This window comes from Ranitomeya imitator, chromosome 1 (assembly GCF_032444005.1).
Source record: "Ranitomeya imitator isolate aRanImi1 chromosome 1, aRanImi1.pri, whole genome shotgun sequence".
Taxonomy (NCBI): Eukaryota; Metazoa; Chordata; class Amphibia; order Anura; family Dendrobatidae; genus Ranitomeya; species Ranitomeya imitator.
This window is the reverse complement of record NC_091282.1, coordinates 26,518,444-26,543,014: the sequence shown is the minus strand read 5'-3', so window position 1 is coordinate 26,543,014 and position 24,571 is coordinate 26,518,444. Positions and strand designations below refer to the sequence as shown.

General features: G+C 50.3%; 1 protein-coding gene across 6 annotated transcripts in view; it reads left to right on the top strand.

The window, feature by feature from the left end:
- Positions 1-4,388: 4,388 nt before the first annotated feature.
- Positions 4,389-24,571, top strand: part of LOC138659200 (interleukin-6 receptor subunit beta-like) — a 28,616-nt gene continuing 8,433 nt past the window's right edge. Inside the window, exons 1-12 of one of the 6 annotated variants that reach the window (XM_069745888.1) lie at positions 4,429-4,525; positions 5,298-5,356; positions 13,797-13,826; positions 14,937-15,005; positions 16,560-16,874; positions 17,258-17,378; positions 17,656-17,742; positions 19,890-20,056; positions 21,088-21,233; positions 22,575-22,731; positions 23,402-23,487; positions 23,773-23,980. In XM_069745888.1, the coding sequence (XP_069601989.1) occupies positions 14,948-15,005; positions 16,560-16,874; positions 17,258-17,378; positions 17,656-17,742; positions 19,890-20,056; positions 21,088-21,233; positions 22,575-22,731; positions 23,402-23,487; positions 23,773-23,980 (1,345 nt within the window). In that variant the 5' untranslated portion in view covers positions 4,429-4,525; positions 5,298-5,356; positions 13,797-13,826; positions 14,937-14,947. Of the gene's footprint in view, positions 4,526-5,297; positions 5,357-13,796; positions 13,827-14,936; positions 15,006-16,559; positions 16,875-17,257; positions 17,379-17,655; positions 17,743-19,889; positions 20,057-21,087; positions 21,234-22,574; positions 22,732-23,401; positions 23,488-23,772; positions 23,981-24,571 lie in introns of all 6 variants that reach the window. The other 5 variants (XM_069745885.1, XM_069745887.1, XM_069745886.1 and 2 more) reach the window with 5 other exon arrangements.

Here is a 24,571-nt window from a genome sequence, read left to right as displayed (position 1 = left end):
ATGCCACCAAAGGGGGTGTGGATACAGCAGATCAGATGTGCTCCACTTTCAACGTCAGCAGAAACATCAAACGCTGGCCAATGGTCATATTTTTTGCTATGTTGAATTTGGGTGGTATAAATTCACAAGTAATTTATCTTGAAAATAAGCTTGAACCACTCCGTAGACGATTGTATCTGAAAAAATTGGCCCATGAACTAGTACTTGGAGAGCTACGCAGGAGAAGCGTGAAAACAATCGGTATCCCCTCTCGCCTTCAAGTTCAGCTCAAAAGGTTCCGCCCAGAAGATGATGGTGAAAAGTCACCATCTGCACCACCTCACAAAAGAAGGAGATGCACCACCTGCCAAACGGAAAGCGGAACCAGAAGGCTTTCAAATTATGAATGTCTCAAATGTCAGAAAGCAATTTGCCTGACACATGCAAAAATGGTGTGTAATTCTTGCTATTTGCTCTGCAAGTGTGACTTTTCTGGGGAAACCTCAGCATCTACTTCTGATTGAATATGTTTTTAATAGTACTTAAGGTACCTTAAAATTAAGTTTGTGTTAAAAAATTTTCTTTGTACATTTTTTTGAGAGAGTCGAACTGGGGACTATTTGGCGGGAGTTTTGAAAAGTTTGTATTTCATAGTTATTAGTTTTATGTTAAGTAAATGTTTTTTTTTGCAACTGATTATGTGTAGTCTCTTTTATTACATCCCTATGAAGGTCACTGATCACTTTTACAGCACTGAAATTGCAAACATTAGATATTATAGGTATTTTTCCAGCAGGCGCCTGACAGGCGCATTGTATGTGAACTCGTTAGTCCGAATATTGTATGTGACGGAGGGTTAATTATATTGTGGGTTATTTATACATTTATCAATACTACTATACTGTATGTCCTGTAGTGCACTTCTTTTTTTAATCATGTTATGTATTTTGACCATCTGCTATTATAATATAAATATATGCATATCTTAGCCTAGTATTTCTCTTTCTTTTAGTCTATGTCTCTTGGGCTTTGTTTATTTTTTTAATAATTGGGAGGAAATCAGCTCAAAACTGGAGGAAAGGCAATGATGAATCTGCCCTGCCGGTGGCGCTGAGCAGAGCTAGAGAAACACGGACCTGTGGCGCTGATGCATCAGGACAGGTTATTGGAGAGAAGTGTATCTGACTGTAGAGAAGATGCCGAACTGATGTAGCAGAGCTGGAACAGCCATTACTGATGTAGCAGAGCTGGAACAGCGATTACTGATGTAGTAGAGATGGAACAGCGATTACTGATGTAGTAGAGATGGAACAGTGATTACTGATGCAGCAGAGCTGGAACAGCCATTACTGATGTAGCAGAGCTGGAACAGCCATTACTGATGTAGCAGAGCTGGAACAGCCATTACTGATGTAGTAGAGATGGAACAGCGATTACTGATGTAGCAGAGCTGGAACAGCCATTACTGATGCAGCAGAGCTGGGACAGCCATTACTGGTGTAGCAGAGCAGGAACAGCCATTACCAATGTAGCAGAGCTGGGACAGCCATTACCAATGTAGCAAAGCTGGGACAGTCATTACCAATGTAGCAGAGCTGGGACAGCCATTACCAATGTAGCAGAGCTGGGACAGCCATTACCAATGTAGCAGAGCTGGGACAGCCATTACCAATGTAGCTGAGCTGGGACAGCCATTACCAATGTAGCAGAGCTGGGACTGCCATTACCAATGTAGCAGAGCTGGGACAGCCATTACCAATGTAGCAGAGCTGGGACAGCCATTACCAATGTAGCAGAGCTGGGACAGCCATTACCAATGTAGCAGAGCTGGGACAGCCATTACCAATGTAGCAGAGCTGGGACAGCCATTACCAATGTAGCAGAGCTGGGACAGTCATTACCAATGTAGCAGAGCTGGGACAGCCATTACCAATGTAGCAGAGCTGGGACAGCCATTACCAATGTAGCAGAGCTGGGACTGCCATTACCAATGTAGCAGAGCTGGGACAGCCATTACCAATGTAGCAGAGCTGGAACAGCCATTACTGATGCAGCAGAGCTGGAACAGCCATTACTGATGTAGCAGAGCTGGAACAGCCATTACTGATGTAGCAGAGCTGGAACAGCCATTACTGATGTAGCCGAGCTGGAACAGCCATTACTGATGTAGCAGAGCTGGAACAGCCATTACTGATGTAGCAGAGCTGGAACAGCCATTACTGATGTAGCAGAGCTGGAACAGCCATTAATGATGTAGCAGAGCTGGAACAGCCATTAATGATGTAGCAGAGCTGGAACAGCCATTACTGATGTAGCAGAGCTGGAACAGCCGTTACTGATGTAGCAGAGCTGGAACAGCCATTAATGATGTAGCAGAGCTGGAAAAGCCATTAATGATGTAGCAGAGCTGGAACAGCCATTACTGATGTAGCAGAGCTGGAACAGCCATTACTGATGTAGCAGAGCTGGAACAGCCATTAATGATGTAGCAGAGCTGGAACAGCCATTAATGATGTAGCAGAGCTGGAACAGCCATTACTGATGTAGCAGAGCTGGAACAGCCGTTACTGATGTAGCAGAGCTGGAACAGCCATTAATGATGTAGCAGAGCTGGAAAAGCCATTACTGATGTAGAAGAGATGGAACAGCGATTACTGATCTAGCAGAGCTGGAACAGCAATTACTGATGTAGTAGAGCTGGAACAGCCATTACTGATCTAGCAGAGCTGGAACAGAAATTACTGATGTAGCAGAGCTGGGACAGCCATTACTGGTGTAGCAGAACTGGAACAACCATTACTGATGCAGCAGAGCTGGAAGAGCCATTACTCATATAGCAAAGCTGGGACAGCCATTACTGGTGTAGCAGAGCAGGAACAGCCATTACCAATGTAGCAGAGCTGGGACAGCCATTACCAATGTAGCAGAGCTGGGACAGCCATTACCAATGTAGCAAAGCTGGGACAGTCATTACCAATGTAGCAGAGCTGGGACAGCCATTACCAATGTAGCAGAGCTGGGACAGCCATTACCAATGTAGCAGAGCTGGGACTGCCATTACCAATGTAGCAGAGCTGGGACAGCCATTACCAATGTAGCAGAGCTGGGACAGCCATTACCAATGTAGCAGAGCTGGGACAGCCATTACCAATGTAGCAGAGCTGGAACAGCCATTGCTGGTGTAGCTGAGCTGGGACAGCCATTACTGATATAGCAGAGCTGGAACAGCCATTATTGATGTAGCAGAGCTGGAACAGCCATTACTGGTGTAGCAGATCCGGAAGAGCCATTACTGATGCAGCAGAGCTGGGACAATGATAGTCAGGATAGCAGAGTTGAAGCAGCTGAGTGGAGTGATGCAGCAGAGCTATGTTTGCAATGGTTGTATGATGCAGCAGCAGGATCCCCAACCACCAGAATACACAGGCTGCATTCTGCTAAGGTCGGGTTCACATTAGCGTTTCTGTGCGCAGCGTATGATCCGCATACATCTGCATGCGTCATGCCTACATATCTTTAACATTGTGTACGCCCGGACATGTTTTTGCATGCGTCATTTCGCGGTGCGCGGCGAACGCAACATGTTGCATTTTTTGAGCCGTCAAATATTGCGCAATCATCCGCATGCGTACTTCAGACTGCGCATGTCCAGAAAATGGGCATAAAAAACGCAAACGCATGCCAAAATGCATTTAAACGCATGCACACGCGGCGTTATTGTTTGCGTCATGCACAAGATGATGCGGAGCCGGAAGCTGCTTCTCAGCACGCAGGTGATACGCTGCGCACAGAAACGCTAGTGTGAACCCGGCCTAATGCACCAGTAACCAGACGAGCACGGCCGCATCCTCAGAGGCCGCACAGGGGGGACATTACTGCGTCCTCAGGTTAAGGCTACACTGTATTTTTGGAACTCTGATAGAACTGCTTACTGTCTTAAAGGGGTTTTCCAGCTTAAAGGAAAGTGGACCCCACACGCTCCGAGCTGGAGTCTGAGCCGGACAAACGGTTATTTTACAGAGTTTGTGGCCATTTTCTGAAGGTGAAAAACCCTTTTCAGACATTACACAGCAGCATAAAAAAAAGCCCTGAAACAGCCAATCACATGACGCCTTACATTTTCTGACCATCCCGGAATTACAAAAGCCAGAGCATGATTGGTTTATAGATTGGACTGTACCACTGTGACATTTCGGGTGGGGGATGGTTGGTCGGTAGTCGCCGCTGTACCGTGTGTAATGCCGCCTGTGTCAGCAGCTCTCTCCCCCCGCTCCCGGCCGCTCAGTGCGAGCTCTCAGCTTCGTGTTTACTGGCAATGTGTTGCGTTGTGAGGGATGGAGCAGCCAATCACGGCGCGGTCACGCCCCCTGCTGTACGGACAGTGACGCGCACACCGGGAGGGGGCGGGTCTTTTCCTCTTTTTGGGGAAGTCACGTGGTGCCATTCCCCGATTTTCTCTTATAGACGGCGGTGACTACTGGGCCGGGACTGTGCGGCTGCGGCGGGGCCGGGATGTGGCCGCGGGCTGCGGGGAGGCCTCTGTGCGGTAGGTGCCGCTCCTGTAGATGGAAGTAACGGTTGCGGGTGTGAGGTGCTGATTGCGGGAGGACCACAACTCCCAGCATGCCGTGCTGTGTGGAGCTGTCGGTGAGGGATGTGTAACCATGGTGACGGCCTCACTATCGGGGCGCCCCGTGCTCTCTGGGGGGTGGGAGAATCAGAGGTGTAATGTCTATGGTGTGTGTATGTACATGTACCTGGGCTGTGTGTATGTAAATAGTGTGTTCAAACTCCGTGCAGCTTTATTGGCAGGACCAAATAAACATTCGTTTTGCCAAAGCATCTGTGCAGTAGGGACTGTGGGGACGATGGGACAGGCTGGGGCTGAGGAGGTCGGTGGCGTATATGGCCGCAACAAACGATGGAAGTGCGGGGGCTCCGGGCTCTCACAAAATGTCGGCAGGGCCCCCACAACGCCGCACATCGGAACACCCCCTCATCCCGGCCTGCAACAGCGCTCCACTCTGGCCTCCTCCAGTGGCGACCCTGGGACCCCGCTCCGACCCTGGGACCCCGCTCCGACCCTGGGACCCCGCTCCGACCCTGGGACCCCGCTCCGACCCTGGGACCCCGCTCCGACCCTGGGATCCCGCTCCGACCCTGGGACCCCGCTCCACCGCAGCCGGTAAGGTCAAGGGGGGGGGTAATATAGTTTGTACTACAACTCCCAGCAGGCGGATGATGTATAACCCTGTACAGTTTGGGCCGTATTTTTTAAGACTGACGCATATTCTGGTTTTCACATTTTCTCTCTTTAGTGTTTTCGCCCTTTTAGTCGCGGTTTCTATGGTTACTGACGGACAATTATAAACATTCCGTAAGTTGTTACGGTTTATTCACCAATCCATGATGTGTCTATAAAGCCTCAATATTCCCAGCGCCTCCCCTCGTTCCCCAGGCTTCCGCCGCCCCTCGCTCTCCAGGCTTCCGCCGCCCCTCGTTCCCCAGGCTTCCGCCGCCCCTCGCTCTCCAGGCTTCCGCCGCCCCTCGTTCCCCAGGCTTCCGCAGCCCCTCGTTCCCCAGGCTTCCGCCGCCCCTCGCTCTCCAGGCTTCCGCCGCCCCTCGTTCCCCAGGCTTCCGCCGCCCCTCGTTCCCCAGGCTTCCGCAGCCCCTCGTTCCCCAGGCTTCCGCCTCCCCTCGTTCCCCAGGCTTCCGCCGCCCCTCGTTCCCCAGGCTTCCGCCGCCCCTCGTTCTCCAGGCTTCCACCGCCCCTCGTTCCCCAGGCTTCCGCCGCCCCTCGTTCCCCAGGCTTCCGCCGCCCCTCGCTCTCCAGGCTTCCGCCGCCCCTCGTTCCCCAGGCTTCCGCCGCCCCTCGCTCTCCAGGCTTCCGCCGCCCCTCGTTCCCCAGGCTTCCGCCGCCCCTCGCTCTCCAGGCTTCCGCCGCCCCTCGTTCCCCAGGCTTCCGCAGCCCCTCGTTCCCCAGGCTTCCGCCGCCCCTCGCTCTCCAGCCTTCCGCCGCCCCTCGCTCTCCAGGCTTCCACCGCCCCTCGTTCCCCAGGCTTCCGCCGCCCCTCGTTCCCCAGGCTTCCGCCGCCCCTCGTTCCCCAGGCTTCCGCCGCCCCTTATTCTCCACACTTCTGCCCCTCGTTCCCCAGGCTTCCGCCGCCCCTCGTTCCCCAGGCTTCCGCCGCCCCTCGTTCCCCAGGCTTCCGCCGCCCCTCGTTCCCCAGGCTTCCGCCGCCCCTTATTCTCCACACTTCTGCCCCTCGTTCCCCAGGCTTCCGCCGCCCCTCGTTCCCCAGGCTTCCGCCTCCCCTCGTTCCCCAGGCTTCCGCCTCCCCTCGTTCCCCAGGCTTCCGCCTCCCCTCGTTCCCCAGGCTTCCGCCGCCTCTCGTTCCCCAGGCTTCCGCCTCCCCTCGTTCCCCAGGCTTCCGCCTCCCCTCGTTCCCCAGGCTTCCGCCGCCCCTCGTTCCCCAGGCTTCCGCCGCCCCTCGTTCCCCAGGCTTCCGCCGCCCCTCGTTCCCCAGGCTTCCGCCGCCCCTCGTTCCCCAGGCTTCCGCCGCCCCTCGTTCCCCAGGCTTCCGCCGCCCCTCGTTCCCCAGGCTTCCGCCGCCCCTCGTTCCCCAGGCTTCCGCCGCCCCTCGTTCCCCAGGCTTCCGCCGCCCCTCGTTCCCCAGGCTTCCGCCGCCCCTTATTCTCCACACTTCTGCCCCTCGTTCCCCAGGCTTCCGCCTCCCCTCGTTCCCCAGGCTTCCGCCTCCCCTCGTTCCCCAGGCTTCCGCCTCCCCTCGTTCCCCAGGCTTCCGCCTCCCCTCGTTCCCCAGGCTTCCGCCGCCTCTCGTTCCCCAGGCTTCCGCCTCCCCTCGTTCCCCAGGCTTCCGCCGCCCCTCGTTCCCCAGGCTTCCGCCGCCCCTCGTTCCCCAGGCTTCCGCCGCCCCTCGTTCCCCAGGCTTCCGCCGCCCCTCGTTCCCCAGGCTTCCGCCGCCCCTCGTTCCCCAGGCTTCCGCCGCCCCTTATTCTCCACACTTCTGCCCCTCGTTCCCCAGGCTTCCGCCGCCCCTCGTTCCCCAGGCTTCCGCCTCCCCTCGTTCCCCAGGCTTCCGCCTCCCCTCGTTCCCCAGGCTTCCGCCGCCCCTCGTTCCCCAGGCTTCCGCCGCCCCTCGTTCCCCAGGCTTCCGCCGCCCCTCGTTCCCCAGGCTTCCGCCGCCCCTCGTTCCCCAGGCTTCCGCCGCCCCTCGTTCCCCAGGCTTCCGCCGCCCCTCGTTCCCCAGGCTTCCGCCGCCCCTCGTTCCCCAGGCTTCCGCCTCCCCTCGTTCCCCAGGCTTCCGCCTCCCCTCGTTCCCCAGGCTTCCGCCGCCTCTCGTTCCCCAGGCTTCCGCCGCCCCTCGTTCCCCAGGCTTCCGCCGCCCCTCGTTCCCCAGGCTTCCGCCGCCCCTCGTTCCCCAGGCTTCCGCCTCCCCTCGTTCCCCAGGCTTCCGCCGCCCCTCGTTCCCCAGGCTTCCGCCGCCCCTCGTTCCCCAGGCTTCCGCCGCCCCTCGTTCCCCAGGCTTCCGCCGCCCCTCGTTCCCCAGGCTTCCGCCTCCCCTCGTTCCCCAGGCTTCCGCCGCCCCTCGTTCCCCAGGCTTCCGCCGCCCCTCGTTCCCCAGGCTTCCGCCGCCCCTCGTTCCCCAGGCTTCCGCCGCCCCTCGTTCCCCAGGCTTCCGCCGCCCCTGACTGCTGGCCGCCCCTTCTTGTCTCATCAGAGCTCGGAGTTATCACTGGTTCTGGGTTTTCTCTTTTTGACGATTGACCGCAGGTTCTCAATGGGATGAGATCTGCAAAGTTTCCCGGACATGGACCCAAAATGTCAGTTTTTCTTATCAGCTACTTTATTATCACTTTTTCCTTGTGACCTGGTCTCCATCATGGGCATGGGGGAAGCGTCATCACCACGTTGTCCAATATAATTGGAGAAGGTGTTCTTGGAGGATGATTAGATCCCATTCTTCGCTCATGGTCATTTTCTTAGGAAAATTATGATCGAGCCCCTCCATGGATGAGAAGCCCCACACATGAATGGTCTCTGGAGCAATGTGATGATGATTTCTCCAGCATGATGGAGACCATGTCACAAGTCTAAAGTGATGATCCTTCCTACCTATCATAGTCCGGTTTCCAGGAAAGCTGGGTGACCACTTGCATAACTGACAGGACTAATAACCACAGTATGTCTCATAAGTAAGGGACCCCACCGATTCCCAGTGCAAGTTTCTTATGACCATCATGTAAATGTCTTATGTGGACGCCCCTTTAAGAGCCCCTTTTTGATTTCCCTGGTGTCCTGGGTCGCCTCTAACTAAGTGACTTCCTCCGACAGGAAACGCAGCAGCGGTGGCGGCGGGCTCTGATGTTCTGCAGTCTGGGGCTTGCACTAACACATCGTGAAGCTGAGTCAGTGACTTCTCCAGAAGTGGCCGTGCCCCGGCCTCCACCCGGTACCCCTCCTTCAGAGCTGCCAACACCCCACGGCTCTCCAGTTGTGAACATCAGCTGCCATAAGGCCATGTGCACACGTTCAGGTTTTTTCGCGCTAAAAACACTATAAAAACTCATTAAAAACGCATACATTATGCATTCTATCATTTAGAATGCATTCTGCATGTTTTGTGCACATGGATGCGTTTTTTTCCGCGAAAAAAACCGCATCGCGGTAAAAAAAATGAGCATGTTCATTATTTTTGCGGATTTTTTGCGTTTTTCCTGCAATTCTATGAATTTGGGAAAAAATGCACCAAAAACGCGGGAAAAAACCGCATGCGGATTTCTGGCAGAAATGTCCGATTTTTGTCAGGAAAATTTCTGCAAGAAATCCTGACGTGTGCACATACCCTAATCAGATCTGATTCATTTACAGTTTATTTTTTGGGGCCCCTTTTACATCAGCTGACTGGCAGGGTTGGATAAGTCGGACCCCCATTGATTGCCTCTCCTAATCATCAGGAATCTACTACTAGAAAACCCCTTTAAGGTGTTGGGTTTTTTACCATTATAAAGTACAGCTACCTTTTTAGGAAGCTTGTGATGTCTCACAGTGACAAGTTAAAAGGATCGGTCACCAGGGGGTCCTGAGCCCAGACCCCCGCCGATCACTGAAATGATGGCGCAGAAGCGCCCGGCAGAGATCTCATCTTGTCTGAGGCCTAAGATTGGCGTCGTAGAAAGTGTTTGAGGGTCGGAGGACTGTCGCGCTCTGCTGAGCAGTGGGGTCTCTACATCTGGACCCTCGCTGGCCAAGTCACATGCCGTGTGTGAGGGCGGTGGCGGCAGCAGAGATTGCATCCGGGCCGGTTCACTGGGATGTGTTTGGCCGGTGGTGAGGGGGCTTTGGCGAGCAATGAGCAGGTGGAATAGTGGGAGCTACTATGACGCCCTTCATAGGTGCACATACATGGAAGGCTTTGTTCACATCACGTTTTAGCCACATGTCGGGACCACCGTCAGTAAGGCGGACCCTGCTGAAAATCAGGGCGGACAGCAGAAAGTGTTTCCGTCTGCTTCATTAAAGATGGCACTGACATGAACCCGGATTAAAACCTGAGTGCACCAATGTTTTCCGGCGTCGGCGAAGCTCGCAGCGGCGTCAGCCGGCCGGCAGTGAACAGGTAGAGCGCCACCGGTCGCTCCCATGCCTTTCCGCTGACATCGGCGCTGTCCGGTTGGACGACCGCAATATTCCCAGACAAGTCGCATTGACGTCTGTGACACAAGTGCCACGTGACTTGTGCCGCGGTAAGTTGCAATCCGACATTGTGGGAAGTTGTCGGATGTAACGTCTCCGTGTAACCCCGTCCTAAATCTGTCACTCAAAATGTGCTCATATTGCGACTCTTGCAGAACGTTTAAGAAAACCTGTGACCATGGATATGTCTGCCCCCCTTGCGGCTCCTGTGAGGTCTCCCTGATTTTTGCCTTTCGGTGGCTTCCAGTTATCCTCCTGGCTGCTGGTGCGGCGCTCCTGCTTGTAGTTAGTCATGCGCTGAGTGATGTGCGGTGATTTATGACCCTGGAGCCAGAGGGAACGTGCACCCAAAAGCAGCCTCCTAGGGAAACATGTGGCCTCCTAGGGAAACGTGCTCCCCGCGGGCCCTCCAGCCCTCCCCCATCAGCAATGATGGGTCACAGGAAAGTCCTATATTTCTTCTCCGCTCTTTGTGATGACGCTGAGATCTTCTGTGATTGCACGAGCTGCTATCTAACCCCAGAATCGAAACCATACGAGATAAGCCTGGCCGCCTGCTCCTGCACTGGTTTCACGTCTGCAGGAAGTTGTTCTGTGGTTCCTGACTGATGGCCGCCCGTTCTTGTCTCATCAGAGCCCGGAGTTATCACAATTTCTGGGGTTTTGTTTGTGGCTTTTTGACGATTGACCTCAGGTTCTCTATGTTCTGTTCTCCTCGATATTTGGTTGCAACTTTCATAAAATGTGTGAGACTGTATAAAGCAATAATGGAGGTTGTATGTAATGTTCTGGCTGGAAGAACCGCTGTCACACATGGCCCATTACTAAAAGCAGGACTGTCCATAGTCTAATATGGCTGCTAATCGCACATTCACACTCAAGCACCAAGATACAGAAGTAACCTACATATAATGTACAGTCACTGTGTACATGCATTACATTACTGATCCTGAGTTACATCCTGTATTATACTCCAGAGCTGCACTCACTATTCTGCTGGTGCAGTCACTGTAGTGTATACATTACATTACTGATCCTGAGTTACATCCTGTATTATACCCCAGAGCTGCACTCACTATTCTGCTGGAGCAGTCACTGTGTACATACATTACTGATCCTGAGTTACATCCAGTATTATACTCCAGAGCTGCACTCACTATTCTGCTGGTGCAGTCACTGTGTACATACATTACATTACTGATCCTGAGTTACATCCTGTATTATACTCCAGAGCTGCACTCACTATTCTGCTGGTGCAGTCACTGTAGTGTATACATTACATTACTGATCCTGAGTTACATCCTGTATTATACCCCAGAGCTGCACTCACTATTCTGCTGGAGCAGTCACTGTGTACATACATTACTGATCCTGAGTTACATCCAGTATTATACTCCAGAGCTGCACTCACTATTCTGCTGGTGCAGTCACTGTGTACATACATTACATTACTGATCCTGAGTTACATCCTGTATTATACTCCAGAGCTGCACTCACTATTCTGCTGGTGCAGTCACTGTGTACATACATTACATTACTGATCCTGAGTTACATCCTGTATTATACTCCAGAGCTGCACTCACTATTCTGCTGGTGCAGTCACTGTGTACATACATTACATTACTGATCCTGAGTTACATCCTGTATTATACCCCAGAGCTGCACTCACTATTCTGCTGGTGCAGTCACTGTGTACATACATTACATTACTGATCCTGAGTTTCATCCTGTATTATACTCCAGAGCTGCACTCACTATTCTGCTGGTGCAGTCACTGTGTACATACATTACATTACTGATCCTGAGTTTCATCCTGTATTATACTCCAGAGCTGCACTCACTATTCTGCTGGTGCAGTCACTGTGTACATACATTACATTACTGATCCTGAGTTACATCCTGTATTATACTCCAGAGCTGCACTCACTATTCTGCTGGTGCAGTCACTGTGTGCATACATTACATTACTGATCCTGTATTATACCCCAGAGCTGCACTCACTATTCTGCTGGTGCAGTCACTGTGTGCATACATTACATTACTGATCCTGTATTATACCCCAGAGCTGCACTCACACTTCTGCTGGTGTACTGGAAAAAGTAGAGAAAACTGCATATCCCAATTCCTTGTGTAAAAAAAAATAAAAAAAATAAAATAAATCCAAGTTTTTTTCCATCTTGATTTTATACCAGCATGTTGTATTATTACATTTATTACACAGAGAACATCTGATCCGTTTCTCCGCGTCCGTTTTCTCTACTTTTTCCTCTCATCCAGTTCATGGTCTGCAGGCTGTAACCGTCGCTCCCACATCCTGAGACCGGTTCCTCCAATATCCGCAGGTAACCGGATTATAAACGTGGTAAACCCTAAATTCTTATATTTTTGTTTTTTTCATTCCTGGACACGTTCTGCAGTCACTGTTCTCTCGCTGCTTCTGGGAAGTGTTTTCTCCGTCATTTGCGTTGTTGCTTCCTGTTATTTTTATGACTATTGATGAATCCTCTTGTGTCTTGGTCGGACTTTGTAACATTTGCCATTGTTGCATCAGAGCTAGGCTTTGTGCGCACGTTGCAAATTTGCTTGGGGAAACGTCTGCGCATTTTCTGCATCTGTTGGCAGAATACAGAGTGGAAATTCCATGCTTTTTTTTTCATGCGGAATTTCATGCGTTTTTGTAAATCCACAGCTAAATAGATATATTAAAGGGACTCTGTCACCTGAATTTGGCGGGACTGGTTTTGGGTCATATGGGCGGAGTTTTCGGGTGTTTGATTCACCCTTTCCTTACCCGCTGGCTGCATGCTGGCTGCAATATTGGATTGCAGTTCATTCTCTGTCCTCCATAGTACACGCCTGCGCAAAGCAATCTTGCCTTGCGCAGGCGTGTACTATGGAGGACAGAGAATGAACTTCAATCCGATATTGCAGCCAGCATGCAGCCAGCGGGTAAGGAAAGGGTGAATTAAACACCCGAAAACTCCGCCCATATGACCCAAAACCAGTCCCGCCAAATTCAGGTGACAGAGTCCCTTTAATAAAGAAAAAAAATGGTGGTCATTTCCTTGTTCAACCTCTTCAGCCAGATGTGTGTGCTCCCGCATAGTTTAATAACCAGCAGAGGGTAAGCAGACGGCTCAGGGCTGATGTTAATATTCTGGGAGGGAGCCAATAGCCATAATGGTTCCCTGGCTATTAATATCAGCTCACAGCTATTTGCTTAGCTTTTACTGGCTATTTTACAGGGGAACCCCAGAAAGAAAAAAATGGCATGGGGTCCTCCTGTAAAATCGAACCAGCAAAGGCTAGGCAGACAGCTGCAGGCTGATATTAATAGCCTGGGAAGGGGCCATGGATATTGGAATCCCCCCATTAGGCTAGAAACATCAGTTCTGGCGCTTAGCTTCGCTCTTCCCACTTGCCCTGTAGCGGTGGAAAGTGGGGTTGATGTCATCTTTGTATTGGCAGGTGACATCAAGCCCACAGGTTAGTAATGCAGAGGTGTCAATAAGACCTCTCCATTACTAATCCTATAGTTATACGGTAAATAAAGACAAGGCCAGAATTAAGTCCTTTATTTGAAATAATCCCACAGACTCCATTATTGAATGTAAATTTACCATACTTACTGCATCGCCTAATCCCAGAAGCCCTCAATCTCTTGCAACAAAAACAAAATAATAAACCAACATATAATACTGTCCTATATGATGTAGTCCATTTAATACCGAGTGTCCCACGGCGATCTCACATGTAGAACAATCACATCGGGAGAGTGACCGCTCTACCCAGCCTCCGGCGATACACTGACAGGAGGTGATCCCTCCCGCAGTGTATCACTGAGAGTTCACCGGAGTTCATATCCTCCGTTGCTCTCGTGGCACCGCTGCGTGAGAACTTTCCCACACAGCAGTGCCATAAGTGAGAGCACCAGAGATGATCAGCTGATGAACTTCGGTGAACTCACTGCGGCTCAGTGAGGTACTATGGGAGTGATCACCTCCTGTCAGTGTATCGACGGGTGAGATCGACGTGGGAAATTAAATGGACTACGGCAGAAAGGCGAATATATTAGTTTATTATTTCTGATTGTTTGCAGGAGACGCAGGCGTCGGGGATAAGGTGTTCGGTGAGTATGGATTGTGTATGTAATTATGTAAATGTTTTTATTTATTTTTTTTTTTACAAGTGACCACAGGCGCCGGATGATGAGACTACTCTCCCACCATCGGCTCATGCTGTCACTGTTATATGTGACAGTAGACATAGCCGTATGGGAGTAGTAGTCCCATCAGACGACGCCTGGGCAGGCAGACACCCGCAGGCTCTCCGTCCACACACTTTCTCCTTCTGACATCATTTCCCTTTGACAATTCTGCAGCGTTTTTGGCAGCAAACCGCAGGTGTAAAACGTTTTGACTGACTCAATGGGCGCAGAAATGCTGGAGATCCGCAAAAAGAATGACATGCTGCAGAAAATAAAACGCTGCGAATAAGGATGGAAGTCTCCGGATCCTGTGCACAACAATTCAGGATTGTCATTAACATTGCTTACGTAATCCATTGTGTTTTTTGGAGCTGCGGAAACACAACCAATCCGTGTCGTGTGCACATGGCCCTAGACCTTCTCTCTCGGCTCCACGTTGCCACTTCACTCTTTCTGCAGCTGAGGACCCTCCTGTGTTTTCCTGAGCGGAGACCGGACCCCCGTCTGTCCTCCGATGGCTGCGCTTCTTGCTTTAATTTTCTGGTGCAGAATAGTGCTCCGAAATCACAATGGTTACACCAGTGTCCCTGTGGTACGAAAGGTCTCATGTCTCCTGTGTGTGTGGTTATAAAAAGTCTACACACCCCTGGTAAAATGTCGAGTTTTCGTGATGTAATAAGAAGCATCGCTTTTTTTTATTTTGTATTTTTTTCCACCTTTAACGTCGTCTATCGAGACACAAACTGAAATCATTTTAAGGAGAAAAGAAAAATAAAGAACTGCGATACTGTGGTTGCGTAAGTGTGGACACCCTGTTTGTGATTGGGGATGTGGCTGTGTTCAGAATCGGCCAATTCACATTTCCCCTCCTGTTACATAGTAGTCAGTGCTCGGCCGCCATCATCCTGATCAGGGGCGTGTAGACTTTCTATAACCACTGTATATGCTCTTGACGCCAGGCAGCGCACAGTTCAGAATAATAAATACTTAATTACTGCCTTCTTTTAATGAGGTTCTTACCACTTTTTTCAGATTCCTCCGTCATGAGGCGACTCTTTCTCCTCGCCGTCCTCTGGGCCATCATCGTCGTCGTTGCTGCGGGTAAGTGACGCGTTCCCCGTGGTGCTGGCGCTATTGTTTACACAGGGTTCAGGATCAGTATGGTCGGGCCATGTGCGTGCTACCTTCTGCCATTAACCCCTTCACGTGGTTTCCAGCACTCACTGAGAACATTGCCATTGGTTAACAGTCTGTAAAGGGCACAGTGTGTTTCACTCAAAGGGTAAAATCCACAAAATCTACTAACTTGTCTCCGTAATCCCTGGTAGCCTAGGGGAGTTGAAGGGTTGAGGTCAGGTGACGTGACTAGGTGAATGGTGATGTCCCTGGCGGTCGGGGGAGGTGAATGGTGACATGAATGGAGAGCGTCCCTTGCGGTCAGGGGAGGTGACTGGGTGAATGGTGACTTCCCTTGGCGGTTGGGAGAGGTGTCTGGGTGAGTGGAGGGTGTCCCTGGCGGACAGGGGTTGTGACTTGGTGAGTGGGAGGGCATCCCTGGCGGTCCGGGTAGGTGACTGGGTGAATGTAGGGCGTCCCTGGCTGTCGGGGGAGGTGAATGGTGACGTGCCTGGCAGTCGGGAGAGGTGACTGGGTGAATGGAGAGCGTCCCTTGCGGTCAGGGGATGTGACTTGACTAATGGAAGGGAGTCCCTGGCTGTCAGGGGAGGTGACTGGGTGAATGGTGACATCCCTGGTGGTCGGGAGAGGTGACTGGGTGAATGGGAGAGATGACTAGGTGAGTGGAGGGCGTCCCAGGCGGACAGGGGTTGTGACTTGGTGAGTTGGAGGGCATCCCTGGCGGTCGGGGTAGGTGACTGGGTGAATGTAGGGCGTCCCTGGCGGTCGAGGCATGGGACTTGGTGAGTGGGAGGGCGTCCCTGGCGGTCGGGGTAGGTGACTGAGTGAATGTAGGGCGTCCCTGGTGATCGAGGGATGTGGCTTGGTGAGTGGGAGGGCGTCCCTGGCGGTCGGGAGATGTGACTAGGTGAGTGGGAGGGCGTCCCTGGTGGTCGGGGGATGTGAGTGGGAGGGCATCCCTGGCTGTCGGGGTAGGTGACTGGGTGAATGTAGGTGGTCCCTGGTGGTCGGGGATGTAACTTGGTGAGTGGGAGGGCGTCCCTGGTGGTCGGGGTAGGTGACTGGGTGAGTGGGAGGGCGTCCCTGGTGGTCGGGGGATGTGACTTGGTGAGTGGGAGGGCGTCCCTGGCAGTCAGGGGATGTGACTAGATGAGTGGGAGGGCGTCCCTGGTGGTCGGGGTAGGTAACTTTTGTATTTCACATTAGACATTTACATTAAATAAACAGGATGTGTCTTAAGTGGTATGGGAGTCCCATTGTGGGGAGAATATCCCTGGTCCCTGGTGGTCTAGGTAGGCATTGGGTTAATATAATTGTGTGACTTAGATGTTGCAGAGTCTGATTGATCTCTGGAGAGCGTCACCAAGTAGGAGGGGGGAGAAAAGTATAGTTTTCCTAAGTCCCCTGTGGTGAGAGCGGGCCCCTTGTACCCCTGGGGCGCCTATGTAGCAGTGTGTGCACCCCTGACCTGGTGATGTGTAGCTCGCCATGTTAATAACGAGCGCCTCTTACTTTCAGAGGGGCTGACAATCAATTCCTGCGCTTATAATGAGCCACAGTCTCCCACCGTGGAGCTGAACACCAACCTGACGGCATTCTGCATCCTGAACCAGACCTGCCTGCGAGAGCTGAACCACCCCATCAACTCCAGGGAGCTATTCTGGAAAGTGGGGAACACGGTGATCCCCGAGAGCCACTACACGCTGGTCAATGAGAGCGTCTCCAGCGTCACCTTCCAGCCCACCCTGGACATGCACAACAGCCTCACCTGCGCCTTTAAGGCCTACGGGCAGACTGACGTCACCCTCCACGGCATTTACTTCACTCTGGGCTGTAAGTAGTCTTCCTGTTCTGTAGCTCATCTTCTGTGTCTAGTAAAGGTGCGATTCCCGGGGCTATCATAGTCCGGGTTAGGGGCCAGTTATAGAAATGTAGATGCACAGGTATATTCTGCGTCCTTTGCTGTAGGCTCCAGTCGTTTGCCTCTGCAGCATTGCCAGCAGAACTGAAGCAGGAGCCTCCCCCCACTGAGCTCCGCCTCCTGAGCAGTTCTCCAAGATGAAAATGGCACGGGATCAACCTGCGCCTCCTGCAGACGGGCGAGATCACTTCACACTAACTTCACAGCCCCTCTGGGTGTAATGTGTCACAGGTGGACCCCTCCGCCAGGTGTATATATATCATTGAAGCCCCTTTATCTTGTGATCCTTCTACAGATCCTCCAGTGAAGCCGGAGAACCTGAGCTGCGTCTGTTATAACGGGAAGACCCTTACCTGCACATGGGAGCCCGGACGGCCCACCGTGATGCCCACCACTTACACCCTGAAGCAATACTGGTAATCGGTCGCATTGCGGTGTGCATGATTCTTACACTTCTGTCTGGGGGGGATTACGAGGCGGTGGTCCGGCTTTCCCTATACAGACTGTTCTGCAGACTCTTCATTATTTTTGTTCCATCCTCACTCATTTCTAGATTTATTTTATTTTTAACCCTTTGTTTTCCTTCCTCATGGTTCTTTTGTTTTGTTCCCTCCACCCCCCCCCTTTTAGCTCTTCTAACCTCCTCCGCTCTCTCCCTCTCCCGTCTCCTTTTTCTTTCCCGCTGATCTGTAGGGTAGAACCGGACCTGCTCAATAACACCGAAATAGTGCAAAACCTAACCCCTGACTATCCCAAAATACGGAGACCATCTGTGTCCAGGTAAGGTGGTCTCCCAGCCCGAAACCCTCCCATCGTAACCCGCCATGTTTTCTCTGCAGGGTCATTACAGAGGTTGTCCCCTACTTTTACATTGATTTCACATCTTTAGCTTAGGTCATCAGTGTCTGATCGGCTGGGGTCCGACACCCGGCAGCCCCACGATCAGTTGTTATCGGTGTCGGCGACCACCGACCTGAACTATTTGCTTGTGCAACTGGCAGCCCAGCCATTTAGATGCTGTTATTGACAGCGGCATTTAGTTGGTTAAACGGCGGCAGTCAGCACAGGCTCCTCTGCCCTCTCCAAAACCAGGGCGAGCGATGCAATTTTATTTTATTTTTATATGGTTGTGATGGGGTTAAAAAAAAAAAAAAAAAAAAGTAGGCTGCAGGATTGTACCAGGGTGGCCCTGCAATATATACAGTACAGACCAAAAGTTTGGACACACCTTCTCATTTAAAGATTTTTCTTTATTTTCATGACTATGAAATTTGTACATTCACACTACAAAACTATGAATTCACACATGTTGATTTATATACTTAAAAAAAAAAAGTGTGAAACTACTGAAAATATGTCTTATATTCTAGATTCTTTACAGTAGCCACCTTTTGCTTTGATGACTGCTCTGCACACTCTTGGCATTCTCTTGATGAGCTTCAAGAGGTAGTCACCAGGAATGGTCTTCCAACAATCTTGAAGGAGTTCCCAGAGATGCTTAGCACTTGTTGGCCCTTTTGCCTTCACTCTGCGGTCCAGCTCTCCCCAAACCATCTCGATTGGGTTCAGGTCTGGTGACTGTGGAGGCCAGGTCATCTGGCGTAGCACCCCATCACTCTGCTTCTTGGTCAAATAGCCCTTACACCGCCTGGAGGTGTTTGGGGTCATTGTCCTGTTGATAAATAAATGATGGTCCAACTAAACGCAAACCAGATGGAATAACATGCCGCTGCAAGATGCTGTGGTAGCCATGCTGGTTCAGTATGCCTTCAATTTTGAATAAATCCTCAACAGTGTCACCAGCAAAGCCCCCCCCCCCACACCATCACACCTCCTCCTCCTCCATGCTTCACGGTGGGAACCAGGCATGTAGAGTCCATCCATTCACCTTTTCTGCGTCGCACAGACACGGTTTGGAACCAAAGTCCTCAAATTTGGACTCATCAGACCAAAGCACAGATTTCCACTGGTCTAATGTCCATTCCTTGTGTTCTTTAGCCCAAACAAGTCTCTTCTGCTTGTTGCCTGTCCTTAGCAGTGGTTTCCTAGCAGATATTTTACCATGAAGGCTGCTGCACAGTCTCCTCTTAACAGTTGTTGTAGAGATGTGTCTGCTGCTAGAACTTTGTGTGGTATTGATCTGGTCTCTAGTCTGAGCTGCTGTTAACCTGTGATTTCTGAGGCTGGTGACTCGGAGAAACTTATCCTCAGAAGCAGAGGTGACTCTTGGTCTTCCTTTCCTGGGACGGTCCTCATGTGAGCCAGTTTCCTTGTAGTGCTTGATGGTTTTTGCAACTGCATTTGGGGACACTTTCAATGTTTTCCCAATTTTTCGGACGGACTGACTTTCATTTCTTAAAGTAATGATGGCCACTTGTTTTTCTTTACTTAGCTGCTTTTTTCTTGCCATAATACAAATTCTAACAGAATATTCAGTAAGACTATCAGCTGTGTATCCACCAGACTTCCGCTCAACACAACTGATGGTCCCAACCCCATTTATAAGGCAAGAAATCCCACTTATTAACCCTGACAGGGCACACCTGTGAAGTGAAAACCATTCCCGGTGACTACCTCTTGAAGCTCATCAAGAGAATGCCAAGAGTGTGCAAAGCAGTCATCAAAGCAAAATGTGGCTACTTTGAAGAACCTAGAATACAAGACATATTTTCAGTTGTTTCACACTTTAAGTATATAATTCCACATGTGTTAATTCATAGTTTTGATGCCTTCAGTGTGAATGTACAATTTTCATAGTCATGAAAATACAGAAAAATCTTTAAATGAGAAGCTGTGTCCAAACTGTTTTTTATACCCATCCACAGCAGGAAGAGCAGCTCTGGAGCACAAGCTTCTGCTCCCAGAGTTCAGCACCGCGCAGACTTATTGGGGAGACGCACTTTTAATGGCATTTTTGTCTTTTCCAGGAACTCTGTCCAGAGGAAGGACTGTGTGGCCGAGGCGGAGAAGCGTTCCTGTACCCTGTTGTTCCCGGACTTTTCCCTGTACATTGACACCACCTTCCTGGTGGAAGCCGCAAATCCGCTGGGCCGACTTGAATCAGATCCCGTACAGTTCGACATTATTGAAATCGGTAAGGCCTCTTTCACACTTCAGTTGTTTGGCGTCAGTCTAAAACCGCCATTTTCCTCAAATAACGGATCCGTCAATTTTTTGACGGATCCGTTATTTTCCCATAGACTTGCATTAGCGACGGATTTTGACGGATGGTCGTCCGTTCCATCCGCCATGCGACGGATCCGTCGAAATTTTGCAGACGTTTTCTGAAAATAGACGGACATTGAAACGTTTTTTTATCAACGCCGAAATGGCGGATCGCGACGGATCCGTCGCGTCCGCCATTCCATAGAATGGCCGCCTATGGGCGATGGATCCGCCGCAACCGTTTTTCGGCGGATCCGTCGCCCCAATCCGTTTTTTCAATTGCGCATGCTCCAAAAAGTAGATACTTTTCCTAGACAACCCCCAAGTAACGGATCCGTCAAAAAAACGGATCCGTTAGAACCGTTTTCTCAACAATTGTGACGGATCCGTCAATCCGTCACTATGTCGGTAGTGACTGACTCCAAACAACTGAAGTGTGAAAGAGGCCTAATTATCCAGCGAGGGGCGTGACTTCTGATGTGACAATAGAGGGGGGGACCGCGCTTATACAGTCAGACCAGCAGCAGCACTACAACTCCCAGCATGCACATTATTGTTTATTTAAAGAGATTGTATCAAAATCAGGGCCATGGTGGTCTAGAAAAAAAAAATCAAATACTTGCCGATCCCGACGTGCCACTACGTTACTGCCAGACTCCCCGCTGATGAAAAAGGCATTTCAGGCGTATGTTACTTTTTTAATCATTTGTACAGTTTATTAAAGGGGTTGTCCAGGATGACACATCGCCCGTCCTTGGATTTTATTGCATCTCGGTTCCATTTGAAGTGAATAGAGCAGACCTGCGATACCGCACACGGCCTGCAGACAGGAGAGGCGCTGCGTCTAGAAACAAGCCGCCATCCTAATTTTGACAAAACCCTGTAAATGAGTCAAAGCAGAATAAGTAACGAACGCTCCTTCCTTTGTTCTCTGCTCCTTCTTTTTTCTTATAAATGAAGTGAAGCCCGATCCTCCGGACATCGTGAACCTGTCCGCCGTGCTGGAGAGAGTGCTGCGAATCGAGTGGAAGAATCCTCTGAAACTGGGAGAGCTGAGATACAACATCCGATACAGACCGAAGGGCGGCGGCGCTTCGTGGAGCGAGGTGAGGGGTCCGTACACCAGACCAAATGTGTCTCCTGTGAAGCCCATCCACAGGCTGAGCTTCATAGACCACCATTCTGGGTGGCTGGGCCATTTTTTTTTTTTTTTAACCAAAGCAATAATTTTTTTTTTTTTCATTTCCATCCTTGTCGCTGTATGATGGCTTTATTTTTTTCCAGAATGAGTAGACCCATAAATTTGACCCATAAATATGGTTTTTGGAATGAGACGTCCCACCGAATCTATGGCTTTGGAATGATATGTCCGACAACTCCACAGTTTGAGTGAAGTATGCCGTAAACTCTAGATGCAATAAAATGTCCCCCCCCCCCCCCCAGAAATATGGCCCTGGAATGAGGCGTCCCACAAATTCTTTGGATTCGGAGAGGGGTGTCTCTAAAGCGCTCCAATTTTAGTACATGTGTACCTGGGGGTTGAAGGTCCTCGCCAGACATCTAGAAACGATCCTTGAAGGGTTGAGTTTTTAAAATGGTGTCATTTTCTTTGGGGGGGGGGGGGGGTTCCACTGTTTAGGCAACATGGCGTCTGCTAATTGTTGTAGCTAATTTTGCATTCAAAAAGTCAAAAAGCGCGCCATCTGAGCCCTGCCATGCGCCCATACAGTAGTTTTCCCCCACATTTGTGCTGATGCAAAGTAGACATGTGGGAAATGTTTAACTATTTTGTGTGACGCGACTCTGATTTAAGGGCATAAGAATGAAAACCTTTTACAAATTTCTGATATTTTCACAAATAAATGCAAGTCATATCAAAGAAATGTTACCACTAACATGAAGTACAATATTTCACAAGAAAACAGTCTCAGAATCATCAGGATCCACTGAAGCGTTCCAGTTATAAGCTCATAAAGTGACAGTGGTCAGAATTGTAAAAATTGGCCTCATCATGCGGGTGCAAACTGCCTTGGTGGGATAAAGGGGTTAAAAAAGGACTTCGTTTTTTACCAACTGAACGGGACACACAATTTTATAGCGCCTACAGAGCTTAATAAAAAGTTGTTTTATTTTAATTGTCCGTTGCCGAGATATTGCTAACCAAAGTATTTGGCACATTGAGAGTTAACTTGTGTCCATGTGGGTGTTTTCAGATACTTTTCACTGGGGGCGTGGACTTTTGCTCCCTGTATGATGCCGACCAATCATACGTAGGCAGCAACATAGAAGTGCACAAAGACCTGTAATGTCATCGAGGTCACATGGCCTGAATCCACAGGCCTCGCTCTAGCAGATGGTTAACCTAAACTGAGGACCCCTTTTATGGAGGCATAAGATGCCATGGGTGACCCCACAATGGTGTAATGTCAGTTTTTTACTCCCATCAGGTCCCTTCTGAAGACCTAACGAAAACAAGAGAGTCGTTCAGTCTACAGGAACTGCAGCCATATACAACCTACACCATAAGTATACGCTGCAAGCTGATCGCAGCTCGATTCTGGAGTGAATGGAGCAAAGAATATACGGCTATCACCTCCGAGTCTGGTAATTGTGTGTGTGTCCACCTGTAATGGGGAATCTCTCTATATACAGAGATGCAGAATAAGATTGTCTGCAGCCACCACTAGAGGGAGCTCCCTATATACAGAGATACATGATAAGATCCTGTCTGCAGCCACCACTAGAGGGAGCTCCCTGTATACAGAGATACATGATAAGATCCTGTCTGCAGCCACCACTAGAGGGAGCTCCCTATATACAGAGATACATGATAAGATCCTGTCTGCAGCCACCACTAGAGGGAGCTCCCTATATACAGAGATACATGATAAGATCCTGTCTGCAGTCACCACTAGGGGGAGCTCCCTGTATACAGAGATACATAAGATCCTGTCTGCAGCCACCACTAGGGGGAGCTCCCTGTATACAGAGATACATGATAAGATCCTGTCTGCAGCCACCACTAGAGGGAGCTCCCTGTATACAGAGATATATGATAAGATCCTGTCTGCAGACACCACTAGAGGGAGCTCCCTGTATACAGAGATACATGATAAGATACTATTTCCGGCCACCACTAGGGGGAGCTCCCTGTATTCAGAGATATATGATAAAATACTGTTTCCGGCCACCACTAGGGGGAGCTCTCAGACTTGGCTTTGTATTTCCATCTTCTTGTAGCTTGGTTATAGCCTTTTTGCCTTCTCTTCTCCAGCTCCATCTCAAGGTCCTGAATTTTGGAGGAAGATCAGCAATGCCCGGTCTGATGTTGGTGAGCGGGTCATCCGGCTGATGTGGAAGGTAGGTGTCGCAGTCTTGTGCTTTGTTTTCTGTGCTCTTTCTATATGACGAGCTGCTGTAGATCGTCCTGCAGTTTCCGCAGATCACACATTGACGACTTGTCTTGTGACTTCTCCCACTCTACACATTAAACTTATGTCCGCCATCATCAGATTTTACATGGGTGTAATTTGCTTGTGACTCAGGGCTTCTGAAGGCCGTACAAGGGCAGATGTGACGGCTACGAGCCGTATAAAGGGGTGAGAATCTGACTGAATGAGTAATTACCCCCTCCTATGTTATCAGGATTTAAAGTCCCAAGCAAATGGGCTGATCCTGGGCTACAACGTGACTGTGAAGAGTGGAGCGGACGTGGTCAGGACACTGACGGTGGAGGAGACCGCGTGCAACATCACTGTCCCCAAAGACTCCTACGAGGTCGTCCTCACTGCTTATAACAGCAAAGGCCCCTCTCCTCCATCCACACTAATTATTCCACATGTCACTGATAAAGGTGAGTCCCCCACATGTACTGATATAACACTGCACCGCATGTGGAGGGAGGACCCCAATAACACGTTCGTGCCGAGGATCCGCAAATCCCATGTGTATTGCTCCAAAAAAGTCTGTGTCCAGATTTTTTGTTATTGGTCCCCTGTACACCCTGTATTATACCCCACAGCTGCACTCACTATTCTGCTGGTGCAGTCACTGTGTACATACATTACTGATCCTGAGTTACATCCTGTATTATACCCCACAGCTGCACTCACTATTCTGCTGGTGCAGTCACTGTGTACATACATTACATTACTGATCCTGAGTTATCTCCTGTATTATACCCCAGAGCTGCACTCACTATTCTGCTGGTGCAGTCACTGTGTACATACATTACTGATCCTGAGTTACATCCTGTATTCTACTCCAGAGCTGCACTCACTATTCTGCTGGTGCAGTCACTGTGTACATACATTACATTACTGATCCGGAGTTACCTCCTGTATTATACCCCAGAGCTGCACTCACTATTCTGCTGGTGCAGTCACTGTATACATACATTACATTACTGATCCTGAGTTACATCCTGTATTATACCCCAGAGCTG